This window comes from Pipistrellus hanaki (genome assembly GCF_964339955.1).
Source record: "Pipistrellus hanaki genome assembly, chromosome: 6".
Taxonomy (NCBI): domain Eukaryota; kingdom Metazoa; phylum Chordata; class Mammalia; order Chiroptera; family Vespertilionidae; genus Pipistrellus; species Pipistrellus hanaki.
Window position 1 is genome coordinate 60,842,228 of NC_140508.1, and position 17,464 is coordinate 60,859,691.

The following is a 17,464-nucleotide window of genomic DNA, read 5'->3' on the forward strand; positions in this document are numbered from 1 at the left end:
GGGATCTTACCTTCTTCCCCTTTTCTGTTTGTTTCCTGTGGCTGCTGTAACAGATGACCACACATTTAGTATATTCCTTCTCTCGCAGTTCTGAAGGGCTGAAGTCCAAGATGAGTCTTATGGCCAAAATAAACTACAGTCAAGGCTGTGTTCCTTTCTGGAGGCTCCGGGAAGAATCACTTTCCTTGCCTCTTTTGGAGAGACTGCCTGTTTTCCTTGGTTAGTGGCCCCTTCCTCTATCTTCAAAATCAGCAGCACAGCATCTTCAAATCTCTCTGACTTTCTTGCCTCCCTTTTCCACCAGTTAGGGCCATTGGGTTGACAGTGGGCCCACCTAGACCATCTAGGACAATCTCCCCCTGTCATGTATCAAGTGGTCAGTAGATACTTGTCACATAAATGAGTAAATTCGGCATAAGCTAAATCTTAATTTCATCATCTTAAGCAATGTTTTGTTTCAGAGAAGCAACTGAGGGGTGGACAAAGCATGGGATTTGTTGTTAGCATTCCTGTGTTCAAGCTCTAGTTCTAACATAGAGGAGCTGGGTGTCTGTGGGCAATTTACTTAACCATTCTGAGCCTATTTCCTCATCTATAAAATGAGAACAGCCCTATCGTCTACCTGCCTTGACAGGGTTATTGATTCATCATGTTTTTAGTCATTATATATGAGTCCCTGCTGTGGCCTCGATAGGGGGTCAGGGATGGGTTCTCAGAGGAAGTGGCAGTTGAGAAAAGGTGTGATGAAACGAGGGAGTGAGCCTTGTGGATGTTGAGGGGAGCAGGGTCCAGATTGGGGGAAGGTACATGGGAAGGCGTTGAGGCTTGTGTCGGAGCAGAGAAGAGGCCAGAGGCTGGAGGTAAACAGGAGAGGGGGCTAGTGTTCTAGTGTCTAGGGCCTTAGACACCATAGTACAGAGTTTGGATTTTATGATTAATAAGTATGAACAGGAAAATGACACAATTTGGCTTTTATTTGAAGAAATTACTCTGCTTTACAATTAGCATGATATGATATTAAGTGTCTGCTTCAGAAGATTTCACTGGTAGAGTGGGTGGGAAGTGAAGAGAAGGTAGGAACATGCCAGGGATGAGGTGTTAGGGATGATCTTGAGCCTAGGGGATGAGAAAGTGGACGTGCATCATATTATGCTCTCTTCTTGTGTATATGTTTGAAAATTTCTATAATAAAATGTTGAAAGTAGATTTAATGGTCTATGTCAGTGGTTGGCAAACTTAGTAGTTAACAGAGTCGCAGTTTGTTGACCACTGGTCTATGCAAATCAAACATGTCAATCTCAAAGGTTAACACGGGCCAAATAAACAAGGTTTAAGTTTATGTAGGCCACAAAAGAACAAAAGCTTCAATTTTCATAGAAAGGTAGGTTTATTTCGATAGAGACATGCTGAATACAAAGGGATGAAATAAATGTTAACATAAAATAATAGAACATTTTAATAAAAATTAATATTTTTTCTTGAACATTAACTTACCAGACACTGAATAACTGCACAGATTAATAAGTGCAATGCAAATAAAGCTATTTTTCTTGTTGTCCAAAAGCAAAAAATTTCCTGTTGCACATACCGACAAGTCAGTCCAAGACTAATAACATGGCAATTCGCTGCTAAAATATTCGCTGCTGGTATTAGTGGAGAGAAATGGTGCACCTGTGCGTAAGGCTTGTAAGGGAAATGAATGCAACACGATTATAGTCATCAGTCATTAGGGAACGTTGTAGTTTGTTATTAATAACTATGTATAACAGGATAGTGTAAAAATTAAGTTACAAAATTTTTATTAAAATGTTTTTTACATACCATTATATTGTCTGGGCTACAAAAATACTCCTTGTGGGCCACATGCAGCCCATGGGCCGTGAGTTTGACATACTTGAGGTAAATAAAATCAGCTGTTAAAAACAGGGTCCTGCCCTAACCGGTTTGGCTCAGTGGATAGAACGTTGGCCGGTGGACTCAAGGGTCCCAGGTTCGATTCCAGTCAAGGGCATATACCTTGGTTTCGGGCTCATACTCCGTAGGGAGTATGTAGGAGGCAGCTGATCGATGTTTCTGATTGATGTTTCTCATCGATGTTTCTAACTCTATCCATCTCCCCTCCTCTCTGTAAAAAATCAATAAAACATATTATATTAAAAAAAACACACCAGGGTTCTTCTGACTATTGTGTAGCCAGCGTGGAGGCCACTGCAATATCTAAATGCTCTGATGGAAACTTCTGGATTGCAGTCAAAGCAAGACGGCATGGGCTGGGGAAAGGAGTGAGGAGTGAGTCTGTCCTGTTCGGGCTTGTTCCCTAGTGATGTTTGCCTGTTTGGGCGTGGTCCTGGTGTTGTTTGCCTGTTGTCCCATTCTGCAGGGAGACTTATCTCAAAGTTGGACATTTACATGGAACAGGAGGGCAAAGGATGAGAGTCTAAACCAACCTTAGCAGAGAAGAGAGAAGGAGAGACATGACCAACCTGAATGGCATTTCCTCCAGGGGCGTAAAACGGTGGCTGTGGGTGGGGTGGGCCCTAGTTCTGGAACTCTTAGGATATTCCATTTGCCTGCCGTTGGGTACTCATGGGCAGGAAAAAATGAATTTCAATAGCATTTCACAACCTTGATTCTTGTTTTATACATTATTCTAGGCATCAAACTATGCCAGTTCATTGCCTTGTCTTTTAAAAGAAACTAACCCATGCCGTCCCCCACAACACCTTCTTAATGGAAAAGTGTTTGGATTGATGCTGGGTCATTTTCTCCTACAAAAAATTTGCACAGCACCTGGTCCATGGAATCAAACGCATGTCAGGTCACCTCTACGCCCCACCCCATCCTGGTACTTAGCTTCATTCCTTCGATTCCTGAATGCTGAGGAAGCTATTTGATAATTGGCACCTTAAAGGGCAAAAGTAAAAAGAAAGGAGGAAGGCCTCTTCTCATTGCAAAAGTACCGTGTCCTGTTAACATTTTTTTTTAAAAAAATTAGAAATATTAAGATAAATGGTGGTCTGCCTGTATGGAATTATTCAGAAATAAACACTGTTAATAGTTCAGCGCGCTGTAGTCTCCCAGCCCCTTTTCTGTTCAACTTTATATACTGTTAGGCTTTAGGACATCTGAGTAAGCATATGAAACAGACTCTTTGCTCTTCTGTGGAGAGAGAGGGTCTGTGTGAAAGTCAGGGGCGTTCTTCTGAATGGCACAGAGAGAACATTCAGCAACGGTTTTTCCATTCAACTTTTGCCAGCTGAGAATGTCGGGAATGTCAGGAATTTTCCTCTACCGCTTCCCTCCTTGTTTGAATCCCAATGGCCCTCAGGATGTTTTGGCTTCTGCCCTTGACTGTGCATGGCCCCAGTGTTCTGTGGGAGGGCTAACCTTTCTGATTGTGCACTGGCTCCTGAGATAGACCAGCACTGGCTCTCAGGATGCTTTGAAGCCACTCCCCAGGGACAGAGCGTTCTCCGATAATCATAATATAGAACCTATCCCTGCAAGTTCCTGGACCTGATGCCTGAGACATGGGGCCTGGATAATCCTCATCTGGGAAGGCCAAACCCAGCTGGAGCCTGTCCTTGTTTGGAAACTTCGTGTATTTTCCACCACTGCTCATTCTTGACATGCCGAGTTTTGCTGCTGTGGAATTTCTGATGCCACAAACCTGCGTTTAAGGAATTTTGCCTGAAGCAGATTGGGTGGTCTAAGGGATTAGGAGATTTCTTAGAATAATGAGTGCTGAGTACACACACACACACACACACACACACACACACACACACACGATAGTGTGAGATAAGAAGAAGGGAGGTTTGTGTTGCAGATAAGGCCTCCATAAAATCAAGTGGTTTTTTTTACTATAGGTATTTTTCTAAGGTACTAATAATATCTTGTAAGTCTCCGGGGAACATTGTTATATGTAGTGTTTCTCAAACTTATTTGGCTAAAAAGCTGTTTCCCCCCCAGAAAGCATCTCAAGAATACAGGGTTCTGCAGAAGACCTTTGGAAAATGCCAGACGAGGCCATCTTTCCTCCTGTGCCATTTCATGTTCTTCAGAGACCTGAGTTTAATTGCTGCCAATAGTCCATTATATTGTTAAGCCAAATTTATGATTTCAGTCCCCAATGGTTAGGCATTAAAGGTGGTTCCAATTTTTCAGCATTATTGATCATTCTACAATGAATTCTGGTTACTTTGTGATCATCTCTGGTTATTCTCTTCAGAAGTGGAATTGTTGAATCAAAGCGTCTGAACGTTTTCAATGCTCTCAAAATACATTGGCCAGTTGCTTCTACCAGATGATGAAAGTGGGGACAGGGTTATTAGCATCCATCTGTCAAAGCTGAGCGCCTAAGGAGCTCGAAGGCCATTCTCTTCTCTCTTATCCTGTGGACCAGGGACAGAGAACCTTTTTCCTGCCAAGGGCCATTTGGATGTTTATAATATCATTCCTGGGCCATACAAAATTATCAACTTAAAAATTAGCCTGCTATATTTGATCAAACATTTCATTAACTCACCCATAATGCCTTGGCAGGGCCAGACCAACTAATTTCTCAGGACATTCTCCACCCCTGCTGTAGACAGTCAGCAATGAAAAAACAAGCATTTGCCCTGGCTGGTGTGGCTCTATTGGTTGAGCATTATCCTGTGCAAGAGGCAACCAATAGATGTTTCTCATATTCATGCTTCTCTCTCTCTCTCCCTCCCCCCATTTTTTCTCTCTAAAAATGAATAAAAACATTAAAAAAAAAAAAGACCTACAAGTATTCACACATACTAAGGACACAAACAGCCATTTCTTTTGAGAGGACAAATTGGCTTTTCACAATTTCCTGTGTTTCTTCTAAGAGTTCTCTAAAAACTTTAATTTGGTATTACATATACTCTGTTTGATAGTTAGGGAAGAAAGGATTTTGAATTGGCATCTGTTTTGCTAATTTTCAAATAAATTTCAAGGTGAGATTTAAAACTATTTTATCAACTTCTCCTGATTGTGAACTTTGTTCCCAGAAAAAAAAATCTTTTATGGGAGTGCTTATGTCATGTTGAATATGCTGATTGTGGTGCTTTTGTTTTATATTTGTAGGAGGAAAAGTATGTACATTGTAGGCTGGAAGTGATTTATCCTATTGTCCACCACAAGTATTATCCTTTGGTCAATGCATTATCGGGTTTTAGAACCGAGATGCGAACTTGAAGTCATTAAAACTCCCAAGTCCCCGGCAATAAAGTCGTGTAAGTGGCTTCACCAACAGATTTATTTCAGAATGATTCCATTTGGAGGAAGAAAAACACAAGCAATGCATTATATACGAAGACCTGTTCAATAATTCATGAGGCCAGCACACCAGTGGCCATTTTGGATTCAGTTCGTGGTCCTACAGCTGAAAATGAACTCTGTCTTAGGAGATAGCCACGGTGTGTCCCTCTTTGTGCTTGAGTCCACGTGTATCTTGATTTTTGAGATACATGTTTTTTACTGATTCTCCTATTTGATGTGTTTAAATGGACCAGTCTTATATGGAGGCTATTTTGAAAAGATAAAGATTTTATATGATCGCGCTACAAGGACACTTTTATATGCATTCCCTTACCCTTAGCAAAGCAGGACTGTTTCAGATATACATTGTGGTATTTTTCTTCGTCTGGGCAGAAATTTTTATTTTGTTTACTACATGTGTAGTGCATTGCCAAAGGGGATTAAAATGACAACAAACACAGTGTTGGGCAGTCAGTAGCTATGGAAAGGCACCCGTGGAAATGGCTTGCTGTCCTCTGGTGAGTCCTGGCAAGTGGCCCAGGCCCTTCAGCTGGGAACTCCTGAGTTCATCCTGAGCTTCATCCAGCCCGACCACCACAGAGGCACCAGCTTCTTGTTAAGGTAGCGACGCACATGAAGGCATGGAGTAGGGCAAGAGTTGCCTGCTTCTGTCCACTCTGTGTGAGCTGCACTAGCAATAATGGGGGAACCATGAAAGGGAAACATGGGGGACTGATGTGCCTCAGATTTCCAAATAGGATCATTTCAGTTTGGCAAGTACATATTCCAGGATAAATATTAGGGGGAAAATAAAAATGAATGAGTGATGCTTTTGTTGATTGCTGGAAAAGCTTCAGGATCTGTTCTAGCTTCCTTCCCTCCCTATACCCTCTCCTACTCCCCAATAAAAGTGGCTACTTTTAAACAAGTTAAAAACCAATTTATTTAAAAATCATTGTAAAAATGTATAGTATTCAAACTCTTGTAAGGAAAATGTACAAATCACTATTAACATTTTGAGAAGAATTTTATACCTGTACACATAGACACCTACACACATTTTACTTAAATTATATTATGCTGCATATGCTACTTTGAATCTGTTTTTTTACTTAACAGTATGTCAGAGATACCTTTTCCCAGAAATAAAAATCCTCCTCATCATTTTAATTGTTGTGGAATATTCCCTTACATACATATACCATTAGTGCATTCTCTGTGATTAATCTAGGTTGATTTCATAATATTTGTTCCCATGTGCAACCAAGATGGTATCTTTGTGTGTATGAAGATCACTCTAGTATATGTTCTATCAAATGGAAATACTGGTTTAACCAGTTTGCATATTTAAATTTTTGCTATATATTACTGACAGTGGCTTTGAAAGAAGGTGTTTCTTAAAAAAAAAAAAATTCATATATATTTTAGGTATACAACATGATGATTTGATGTATGTATACATAGTAAAGTGATTACTATTGCCAGTGTAATTAGCATATCTTCTTACCTTTTCTTAGTTGTGAAAACATCTGAAATCTAGCTTCTTGGTAAATTTCCAGATTTAACATACTATTATTAACTAGTAGAGGCCCGGTGCATGAAATGTGCAACTTCCTGCACACGCAACTTTCTCCTGTCCTGTTGACCCATTACAACAGCTCGAGGGAAGGGGTCGGGGGAAGGAACCTCAGCCCAGTCTGCATCCTCCCGCAGTCTGGGAGCCCTCGGGGGATGTCTGACTGATGGCTTTGGCCTGCTCCCTGTGGAGAGCGGGCCTAAGTCGGCAGTTGGACATCCTTAGCACTGCTGCGGAGGTGTGAGAGGCTCTCACTGTACTTGCTGCTGTACTTGCCAACCATGAGCCTGGCTTCTGGCTGTGTGGTGCTCCTCCCATGGTAGCACACTGACCATCAGGAGGCAGCTCCTGCATTGAGCGTCTGCCCCCTGGTGGTCAATGCGCATCATAGTGACTGGTCATTCTGCATATTAGCCTTTTATTATATAGGATTATATAGGATAGTCATCGTGTTGTACATTACATCTCTATAACTTATTCATCTAACGTAACTACAAACTTGTCCCTTTTGGCCAACATCTTCCATCCTCCCTAAAAACCTCTACTTTCTGCTTCTATATATTTGACTTTTTTTAGATTCCATATGTAAGTGAAATCATGCAGTGTTTTTCTTTTGGTGTCTAGCTTATTTCATTTAACATGATGTACTCTAGGCTCATTCACATTGTTGAAAATGGCAGGCACTCCTTTTATAAGGCTGGATAATATTCCATTATATCTGTATACATATCTATAAAATAGAGAAATATGCTAATTAACCGGGACGCTGTAATGGGTCAACAGGACAGGAGGAAGTTGTGCGCACAGAATTGGGGGCGGGGTGGCAGGAGCTTCCTCGTAGCTTCACTGCGCGAGGTCCTGATCGAGGTCCTGATCGGCAGCAGCTGCAGAGAGGCTGGAGAGAGAGGGAGGGCTGGACCTGCAGTGGCCACAGCTGCTGTGGGGCCTGGGGAGGGAGGCAGGGCCAGACCAGTGACTTGAGGGTGGATGGCGCCACGCGATTTCAAATTGCACACTGGGCTCCTAGTATACATATAAATATACGTATACACAGACATACATATACATTTTCTTATCCATTCATTGGTTGATGAACAGTTAGGTTGTTTCCATGTCTTGTCCATTGTGATTAATACTGCAATGAAGATGGGAGTGCAGATAACTCTTTGAGGCACTGATTTCATTTATCTAGGCTATGTATATACCCCAAAGGGATCCTATGGTAGTCCTATTTGTAATTCTTTGAGGAACCTCCATACTGTTTTCCATAATGGCTGTACCAATTTACATCCCCACCAACAGTTTACAAGGGTTCCCTTTTCTCCACATCCTCACTAACATTTGTTAGCGTTTGGGGTTTTTGTTTGTTTGTTTTGATAATAGCCAACCTAATAGATGTGAGGTGATATCTCATCGTGGTTTTGAATTGCATTTCCCTGATATTCAATGATATTTAGCATCTTTTTATAAGAAAGTTTTAAAATGCATTTCCATGTAGTTTAGTGCCTCCCTTACCAATTCCACACTGACTGGATATGATAAATCTTTTGAATATTTAATAAGCATATAAATGCCTCATGATTACTTTTATTTTAGCATAATTGGACATGGTTTAAAATATTCTTTGGCAATTTATATCTCTTCCTCTTTGACCTATCTCTATCTATCTATCATCGTCTATCTATCACCTTTGTCCATTTTTTTGTTGAGCTGAATTATCTTTTTCTTATTGACTTTCAAAACCCCTCCACAATATAGTCAAATATATTCTACAATACATTCTTCAAATGTACATAAGATCTATATGTATCCTGCTTAGGGATAAATGATTCCAGTGACCAGCGAGACTTGCTTTGTTCCCATTCTGGAATGGAGCTCATCGCTCTCACCATTTGTCGTGTGGTGGAGGGATGCAGCCACCCAGACCCGAGGGCGGTTGCCGAGGTGCCCTTGCTGCAATGTTCCTCATTAATGGCTCATTGCAAGTCTTGTGATCCGTGCAGTCTCCTCTCTTCCTCTTCTTGATAAGCATCTTTTACTTACTGCTGTGTAATTCTAATAAGATTGCCCTGGGTCAGCCATATTAAATAAGTGATGAGCAGCAGAGAAAAGACAATTCATAGGATATTAACATTTAAAAGGAAATTTATTTTTGGCCTTTGCCCAAGAGTGAATTTCATGGTCTGTAAACCATAAATGTATATGTGCAGTCGAGGAGAAAAATTCATATCTGATAGGAATCTCGGGAAAATTCTAGGGGGGATTCAGGGATCTTCTAGGGATGCTGTAGAGTAAAGTTTTATATTTAATCTGGGGTTGCATAAAATGTGTTCACTTTGGCCTAAAACTATTTATTATTCCTAAACAGTTCCATTCCTTGGCTCCCATGTACTATCGTGGATCCGCTGCAGCTGTCATAGTGTATGATATTACCAAACAGGTAAGCATGTCACCCTTAGAATTTAGATGTCATTTATGGTGATTCTCTCTCTTAGAAAGACCAAAGAAGAGATTTCACTGCTTAAATCTTGACAGTAGCCTGGAATGAGATTTCATAATGTGGTTGTCAGAGATAATGAACACTAGATATTGAGTTTATTTCACCTGTATGTAAGGAAGATTCCAGGGTTTTTTGTTTGTTTGTTTTTAAAAATATATATATTTTATTGATTTTTTACAGAGAGGAAGAGAGAGGGATAGAGAGTTAGAAACATAGATGAAAGAGATTCATCGATCAGCTGCCTCCTGTATACCCCCCACTGGGGATGTGCCCACAACCAAAGCACATGCCCTTGACCAGAATCGAACCCGGGACCCTCTAATTTACAGGCTGACGCTCTATCCACTGAGCCAAACAGGTTTCAGCAGATTCCAGGTTTATCTGCTAACTTAAATAAACAACAGTGAACATTCTTATTTATTTATTTACTAGAGGCCTGGTGCACGAAATTTGTGCCCTGGGGGAGGGTCTCTCAGCCCGGCCTTCATCCACTCACAATCCATGAGCCTTCAGGGGATGTCCGACTTAGGGGAGTGGGCCTATGCTGTCAGTCAGACATCCTTAGTGCTGCTGCAAAGGTGGGAGAGGCTCCTGCAACCCCCACTGTGCTCCCTAACTGGGAGCCTGGCTTCTGGCTGAGCGGCACTCCCCTGGTGGGAGTGCACTGACCACCACTCCTGTGTTGAGTGTCTGCCCCCTGGTGATCAGTGCATATCATAGCAACTGGTCATTCTACTGTTGGGCCAAAATTGGCTCTCTGACATCCCCTGAGGGGTCCCAGATTGCAAGAGGGCACAGGCCAAAGGACCCTACTGGTGCATGATCGGGGCTGGGGAGGGACGCAGGAGGTTGGCCAGCCTTTGTGTCCAGGTTATGTCTGGCCCATCTCTCTCAGTCCTGATCCCAGCAACAAACTAACCTACCAGTCAGAGTGTCTGCCCTCTGATGGTCAGTGCACATCATAGTGACTGGTCTACTGCATGGCCCCTGGTGGTCAGTGCATGTCATAGTGAGCAGTCTTAGCATATCATTAGCATCTTATGCTTTGATTGGTTGAAAGGCCAATTGGAGGACCAGACACTTAGCATTTTAGGCCTTTATATATAGGATTTAGTTAGTTAGTTAGTTAGTTAGTTATTTAGGAGAGGAAGAGAGAGAGGGATAGAAACATCAGTGATAAGAGAGAATCATCGATTGGCTTCTCCTGTATGCCCTCTATCTGGGATTGAGCTTGCAACCTGGGCAAGTGCCCTTGGCCAGAATCAAACCTGGGACCTTTCAATCTGCAGGCTGACACTCTGTCCACTGAGCCAAACCTGCTAGGGCAACATTCATTTTTAAAATTGACTGTTTGCCTGTAGAGGCAGGGTTATGTCTGCTAGTACTGTTGTCCAGAATGTCAGCTTTTTAGGAAAAGGAAAATTATTTTTTAAGTTCTGCATGCTTTATAATTATAAAAGATTTACCTTTTATTAATGTCTCAATGACACTACATAAATGCCAAGGAGAGTGTGTTTGTGTACATATAAGTATGCTTTCAGTATTCACATTGAGGATCCAGGATATCAACAACTGACTGCAGTGGTTTGCTGACATTTTTTCCCCCACTCCTGGAGCGCTGACTCAGTGCACAGGACTGCTAGTTTAATGAGTCATCACAGTTACCGGTACCCTCCAGGAGCTCCTGACCACTTTTACCTAAACGTGGTGTCTGCCTTGGCTTGTTTCCTGGAGGACAGTTGTGAGTAAAGGACAGAAAGGAAAACAGACTAAAATTTGTGTGTTTGTGTGACAGAGAGAGAGAGAGAGAGAGAGAGAGAGAGAGAGAGAGAGAGAGAGATTTCTTTTTCTTTCCTGAGGTAAGCATGAACATTGTCTTAGTCCTATGACTTAGTCCTTTTTCATGCTAAGTCGAAGCTATACTTTTTTTTATATATATATTTTACTGTTTATTTATTTATTTATTTTTTTAAAATGTATTTTATTGATTTTGTACAGAGAGGAAGGGAGAGAGATAGAGAGTTAGAAACATCGATGAGAGAGAGTCATCGATCAGCTGCCTCTTGCACACCCCCTACTGGGGATATGCCCGCAACCAAGCTACATGCCCTTGACTGGAATCGAACCCGGGTCCCTTCAGTCCCCAAGCCGACGCTCTATCCATTGAGCCAAACCGGTCTCGGCTGTTTTTTTTTTATTTTTAATGAAGCTATTATTGCTTTTTAAGTTAAACTTATTGTGGTGACATTAGTTAATAAAATTATATAGGTTTCAAGTGTACAACTCTGATACATCATGTGTAATTGCACTGTATTTACCACTCAAAGTCAAATCTTCGTCACTGTATTTTGACCCCCTTTACCCTCTACTAGCCCCTCATCCCTCTCCCCTCTGGTAACCACCACACTATTGTCCATGTTTATGAAGTTTTTTTTTTTCCTTGCTTGCTTTCAGTTTTATTTGTATTTTTCACAGAAATATTTTTATTAAATTTACTGGGGTGACATTGGTTAAGATTATATCTCTTAACTTTATCAAGTTCCAGTTTTAGAAAAGGAAACCTTTTATAGGCTATTTAAGTATAATTTAGCTAATATTAAAATGTGTATCAAGATAGGAGTAGTTTATTGATCTACATGAGCCTCCTGAAAATATTTTTCTCCATTAAAATGTGTTGGGTTTGTATTTCTACTTGGTTGAAATACTGTGTATAGAATTACACAGGATTATGTGCATAGCATTATGTTAGGAACACATAACTCTAGTGTGTTGATGGGTCTTTCCAATGCTTGATTTATCATTTGGATTTAGGACTCATTCCATACCTTGAAGAAATGGGTGAAAGAACTGAAAGAACATGGTCCAGAAAACATTGTCATGGCTATCGCTGGAAACAAATGTGATCTCTCAGATATTAGGTAAGATGCATTTAAAATTTTTGTGTGTAGTTAATATCCTCTATCCCTGAATGTCTACATGTAAAAAGCTGTCATGCCTGTATTATCCTCAGAGTAATAATTCAATCAATAGTAATTCACTTGTGATGGTCAAGGTGATATTAAGAGTAGAATTAAGGGAAAATAGGAGGGAAATGCAAATTTGATGGACCACACAGTAATGAATATTAATATAAAACCTCCTACTTACAGCACAGTTACATCCCTGATACTAAATGTTTTGGGCTACATGGTTTTATTACTTTTATTGTTACCTTTCATTATTATTGTCATTGTTACTACAATCATCATTTTAGTAACTTGCATATGGTAAGGAGAGTTAGATTTTTTTTTTAATTCTCACCTGAGGATATGATTTTATTGATTTTAAAGAGAGAGGAGGGGAGATGGAGAGAAACATTAATGTAAGAGAGAAACATTGATCAGTTGCCTCTCATAAGCAACCCCACTGGAACCTGAACCTGAAACCTGATTAGAAATTAGAAATTGAATCCATGACCTTTTGGTGTATGGGACGATGTTCTAACGAACTGAGCCACATCAGCCAGTGAGGGATTCTTAACGTTTTCCACACATCCCTGTTTGTTTTATTTCTATACTCAAGTGACAGATGTATAAAGTCTGAATATCACTGTTTTGTTCTAAGATCTGAACGTGACCCATCATATATGAACATTTTGGCTTGTCCCAAAAACACTGGATTGTTTAATTTTTAAACATGGAGAGATATTTGTAGACACACAAATGGGCGAGAGATTTGATGATAACTTTATCTAGCCTGATAAGCTACTTATTTTTACTCAATAAAAATTTTATGAAAGAAAAATAGAGAATTTGGGTTGTCTCCATTCCTCTGGTTATTTTATTTTATTTTTTTAATATATTTTATTGATTTTTTACAGAGAAGAAGAGAGAGAGAGAGAAAGAGAGAGAGAGAGAGAGAGAGCCAGAAACGTTGATGAGAGAAACATCGACCAGCCGCCTCCTGCACATCCCCTACTGGGGATGTGCCCACAGCCAACATACATGCCCTTGCCTGGAATCGAACCCGGGACCTTTCAGTCCACAGACCGACGACGCTCTACCACTGAGCCAAACCGGTTTCGGCTCCTCTGGTTAATTTAATTCTCAGCAATTCCAGTAGTTGATTTTCATAAAGACAATGGCATCATGCTCCGGGTTTTGCTAATCCAAATATGATTAAACCAAAGTTAAATAACAGTGAAAAAAGATCTTGCAAAAGCTCTTAACATGGCTTTCAACAAATTGCTCTGTTTCTTTGGGATTTCAAAAAGCTTTATATCACATTGCATTGGGTTGGGTTATAATAACAGCCATCAACACCAATTAATCATTTGTTTTTTCTGGGGGCTGGACAAACTCCCCAGACTTACCTCCTCAGATCCCTACCTTCTTTACTGTAATCCTACAGCAGTTTACTTGTCTAGTGTTCCCAGTATAACTTTTGTCCTTAGGAGGGGGTGGTCCGGGTGGGTAGAGATAGCCTTTGCTGAGAGAAGGCGCTATCATGTGACACCATTGAACTGTATTAAGCCGTACCATAGTGTAACTTTAAGTGAACTAAGCCTTGTGTATTGTGGGAGAGCTGACAGACTAGAATCTACACAGAAAATGATTTAAACTTGAATGGAATTATTTGGTTACAGGGAACCAAAACCCAATTGAAATTAATTTCAGGTGAAAAAAAAGGGGGGGGGGTGTTATTGGAAGGTACCAGTCCCACATGGTAAAACAGAGCTGCCTTTAGCCCTGGTATGCCACTTATTCCACTTTTAGTTTCTGGCAATCTCTGTTTATAGTCATTCCTATGGAAGGATTTTCCCATCATGATAAGGCATTTGTGGTCAAGGGAGGGGACTTAGGTAATACAAAATTATTTTTCCCACCATAACTTCAGGAATGGGAGGGTGACTAGTTTGGAAGAGGGGCAGTTTCTAGTAAAGTACAGCCTGGCAGACAAAACATGTATGTGACATGTTGGCTTGGCTACTGGCACCTAAAGACACTGTTTCTGAGGGTAAAATTCAGCTTATATGCACTGTATAGGGTTCTCCTCAGCAAGCATTCTGCTTTGTGCTAGCCAATTCCTACATGTACAGTTTTCATAATGCAAAATTCATGCATCTCACGTCTAACCACAGATTCACTCACAGCCCCTCCATGCCCAATGGGAGACAATTCAAGACCACATCCCAGCTACTACATCCAGTGGAGACGATGTGGGCCACTGTCACAGGAGTCCTAGTTCTCTGGGTAACATGATGCCCTTTCTCTTCCAGTTTGGCCTCAGTGAGGTCTGAATGTGGCTTCTAAGACCCTGCAGTTGTAGTTTAAAGTGTGGAATATGTATCTTTTATTATACTCAAAGTTATTGAATCATGCAGAAAGAAATGATTCCCTTTGTAATTCTCCTTCAAACATTTGGTTAAGTCAACAAGAAAAACCAGTTTGATGCTAGTAAATGTAAACATTTAAGTGTTAATATTTTTATTAAGATTACTTATAAACCATAAAATGTACCTGTTTGAAGTATACAGGTCAATCAATGTTAGCATATTTATAGAGTTATGCAGTCATTATGACATCCAATTTTAGAACATTTCCGTCATCCTACAAAGAAACATCATGCTCATGTACAGTTACTTCCAGTTTTGTATCATTTTCTCTTGTGCTTGATTTAATCTCATGCTGTTTTGTCCAGTAACATGCTGTACTGGCTTATACTTAGGAGCAATAAAATATCCCATATATCCTAGGTGTGTTGTAGGCTGTACCATCGAGACTTGTGTAAATGCTCTCTGTGATGTTCAAACAATGACATAATCGCCTAACACATTTCTCACAACATGTCCCCGTGGGTAAGCATCCATGGCTATAGTTGTCTGCAAAAGGCCCTCCACCTTAGGCTGCTTCCTTTGTCTCTCTGTCTCTGTCTCTTGCTCTCTGAAAGGGAGAATAGGAAGTATAAAAATAAGTGTTAAAAACTTATTAGCCTCAAGCACACGGAACATTCTCCAGGGTAGACCAAATTTTAAGCCGCACCATAAACTTCAATAAATTTAAAATAATTTAAAATCATACAAAGTAGGTTTTCTGATTACAATGGAGTTGTATTAGCAACCATCCACAAACATGAGGAAGTGAAAAACTGGATCACTCACACATTGCTGATGTGAATGTAAAATGGTCCTGCCACTTTAGAAAATAGTGCAGCGGTTCTTTTACATTTATCTTTGTTGTTGAAAGTATTACAGTTGTCCTCTCCTTCCCCCTTAGAAACTCCCTTCCCCCAGCAATTAAAAAACCCTAAATATGCAATTACCATTTGTCCCAGCAGTTGCACTCTTGGGCATTTATCCCACAGAAATGAAAACTTTGATTTACACAAACCTGCACATGAATATTCATAGAAGCTTTATTTGTAATTGTCCCAAACTAGAATCAGCCCTGATGTCCTTCAAAAGGTGAATGGCTTAAACAGACTGCGGTGTATCCATGCCATGGAATATTACTGAGCAATAAAGAGAAACAAACTAATAGTACGTGCAACTTGGGTAAACCTCAAGGGGAATTATGCCGAGTGAACAAAGCCAATTCCACAGGTTTCATAGTGTGTGATTCCAGTTGTGTAATACTTTGAAATAAAAACATTTTAGAAATAGAGGACAAACAAGGTTGCCAGAGGGGATGGTTAGGGGCTGTGTAGGCTGGAGAGAGGGAGGAGAGTGGGCATGGATATTAAAGGCAACACAAGTTTTCCTTACCATATTGGAGCTGTTCAGTATCTTCTCTGAGGTAGTGGACATGTGACCCTACACAGGTGATAAAATGGTGTAGAACTTGCCCTGCCAGTTTGGCTCAGTGGATAGAGTGTTGGCCTGCAGACTGAAAGGTCTCAGGCTAGATTCTGATCAAGAGCATGTCTTTTGGTTACAGGTTCCCTGGCCTTGGCTGGGGTGCATGCAGGATGCAACCAATCAATGTGTCTCTCTCACATTGATGTTTTTCTCTGTCTCTCCCTCTCCCTTTTACTCTCTCTAAAAATCAATCTAAAAATACCCCCTGGTGAGTATTAGCAAAAAATAAAATAAAATGGTGTAGAACTTTACACACACACACACACACACACACACACACACACACACGAGTAACAATAGAATGGGAAGTCATCCTGGCTGGGTGGCCCAGTTGGTTGGAGTGTTGTCTCTTACACCAAAAGGTTGCAGGTTCAATTTCCTATCAGGGCACATACTTGGATTGCGACTTTGAACCAATCAATGTTTCTCTCTTTCTGTCTCTTTACAAAAATCAATAAAAACATATCCTGGGGTGAGAATTAAAATAAAAATACTGGGGAAATATAAGTAGTATAGAGTGAATCAATGGCAATATCCTGTTTGTGACATTACACTATAGATTTGAAAAATGTTGCCAATTGGGGAACCTGGGCAAAGTGTACAAAGAATCTATTGATATCATTTCATATAATTATGCTATATGGGAATCTCCAGTTAACTCAATAAAAATTTCAATTAATAGATAGCTGATTGAGATAAAATAATAATTAAATATTAAAACAGTACCGTATTATAGATATATTTTCAATATATATGCATCATTCACATACACACACACTCACACACTGAGTGGTCAGATTATTATGATCTCTGAAACATAATAATCTTGCCACTCAGTGTATATCCTATACAATAAAAGGCTAATATGCAAATTGTCCCCTTGACCAGGAGTTTCATCAGCAGGCAGGCCAGCCAACCGCCCATATCCCCTCCCCCTCGCCAGGGTGGCCAAACCCTACCCATTCACAATTTCATACACCGGCCCTCCAATATGCACACACACTCACACACACACATACACACTGCGATCATAATAACCTAGCCACTCAGTGTGTGTGTGTGTGTGTGTGTGTGTATTTAAATAGACTTTTGGGACCAAATGATGAATTTATCCCCAGAACATATAATGTACAAAAGGAAGGAAAATCAGATAACTATATTAAAAACTCCCACTTAGGAATGTGGGAAAGCCTGATTGATTGGTCCTTGCCCAGAGTATAAACGTTCTCCCGTTAGATAAGCATGGTCTGATAAGCATAGTCTGAAGTGACCTATCGGCTTG

General features: G+C 40.4%; 1 protein-coding gene across 1 annotated transcript in view; it reads left to right on the forward strand.

Moving 5' to 3' along the window:
- The window catches only part of RAB31 (RAB31, member RAS oncogene family), a 107,427-nt gene that overhangs the window by 59,401 nt on the left and 30,562 nt on the right, over positions 1 to 17,464 (forward strand). Inside the window, exons 4-5 of the mRNA XM_084887772.1 lie at positions 9,216 to 9,287; positions 12,159 to 12,265. Coding sequence (XP_084743898.1) covers positions 9,216 to 9,287; positions 12,159 to 12,265 — 179 coding nt within the window. The remainder of the gene's footprint in view (positions 1 to 9,215; positions 9,288 to 12,158; positions 12,266 to 17,464) is intronic.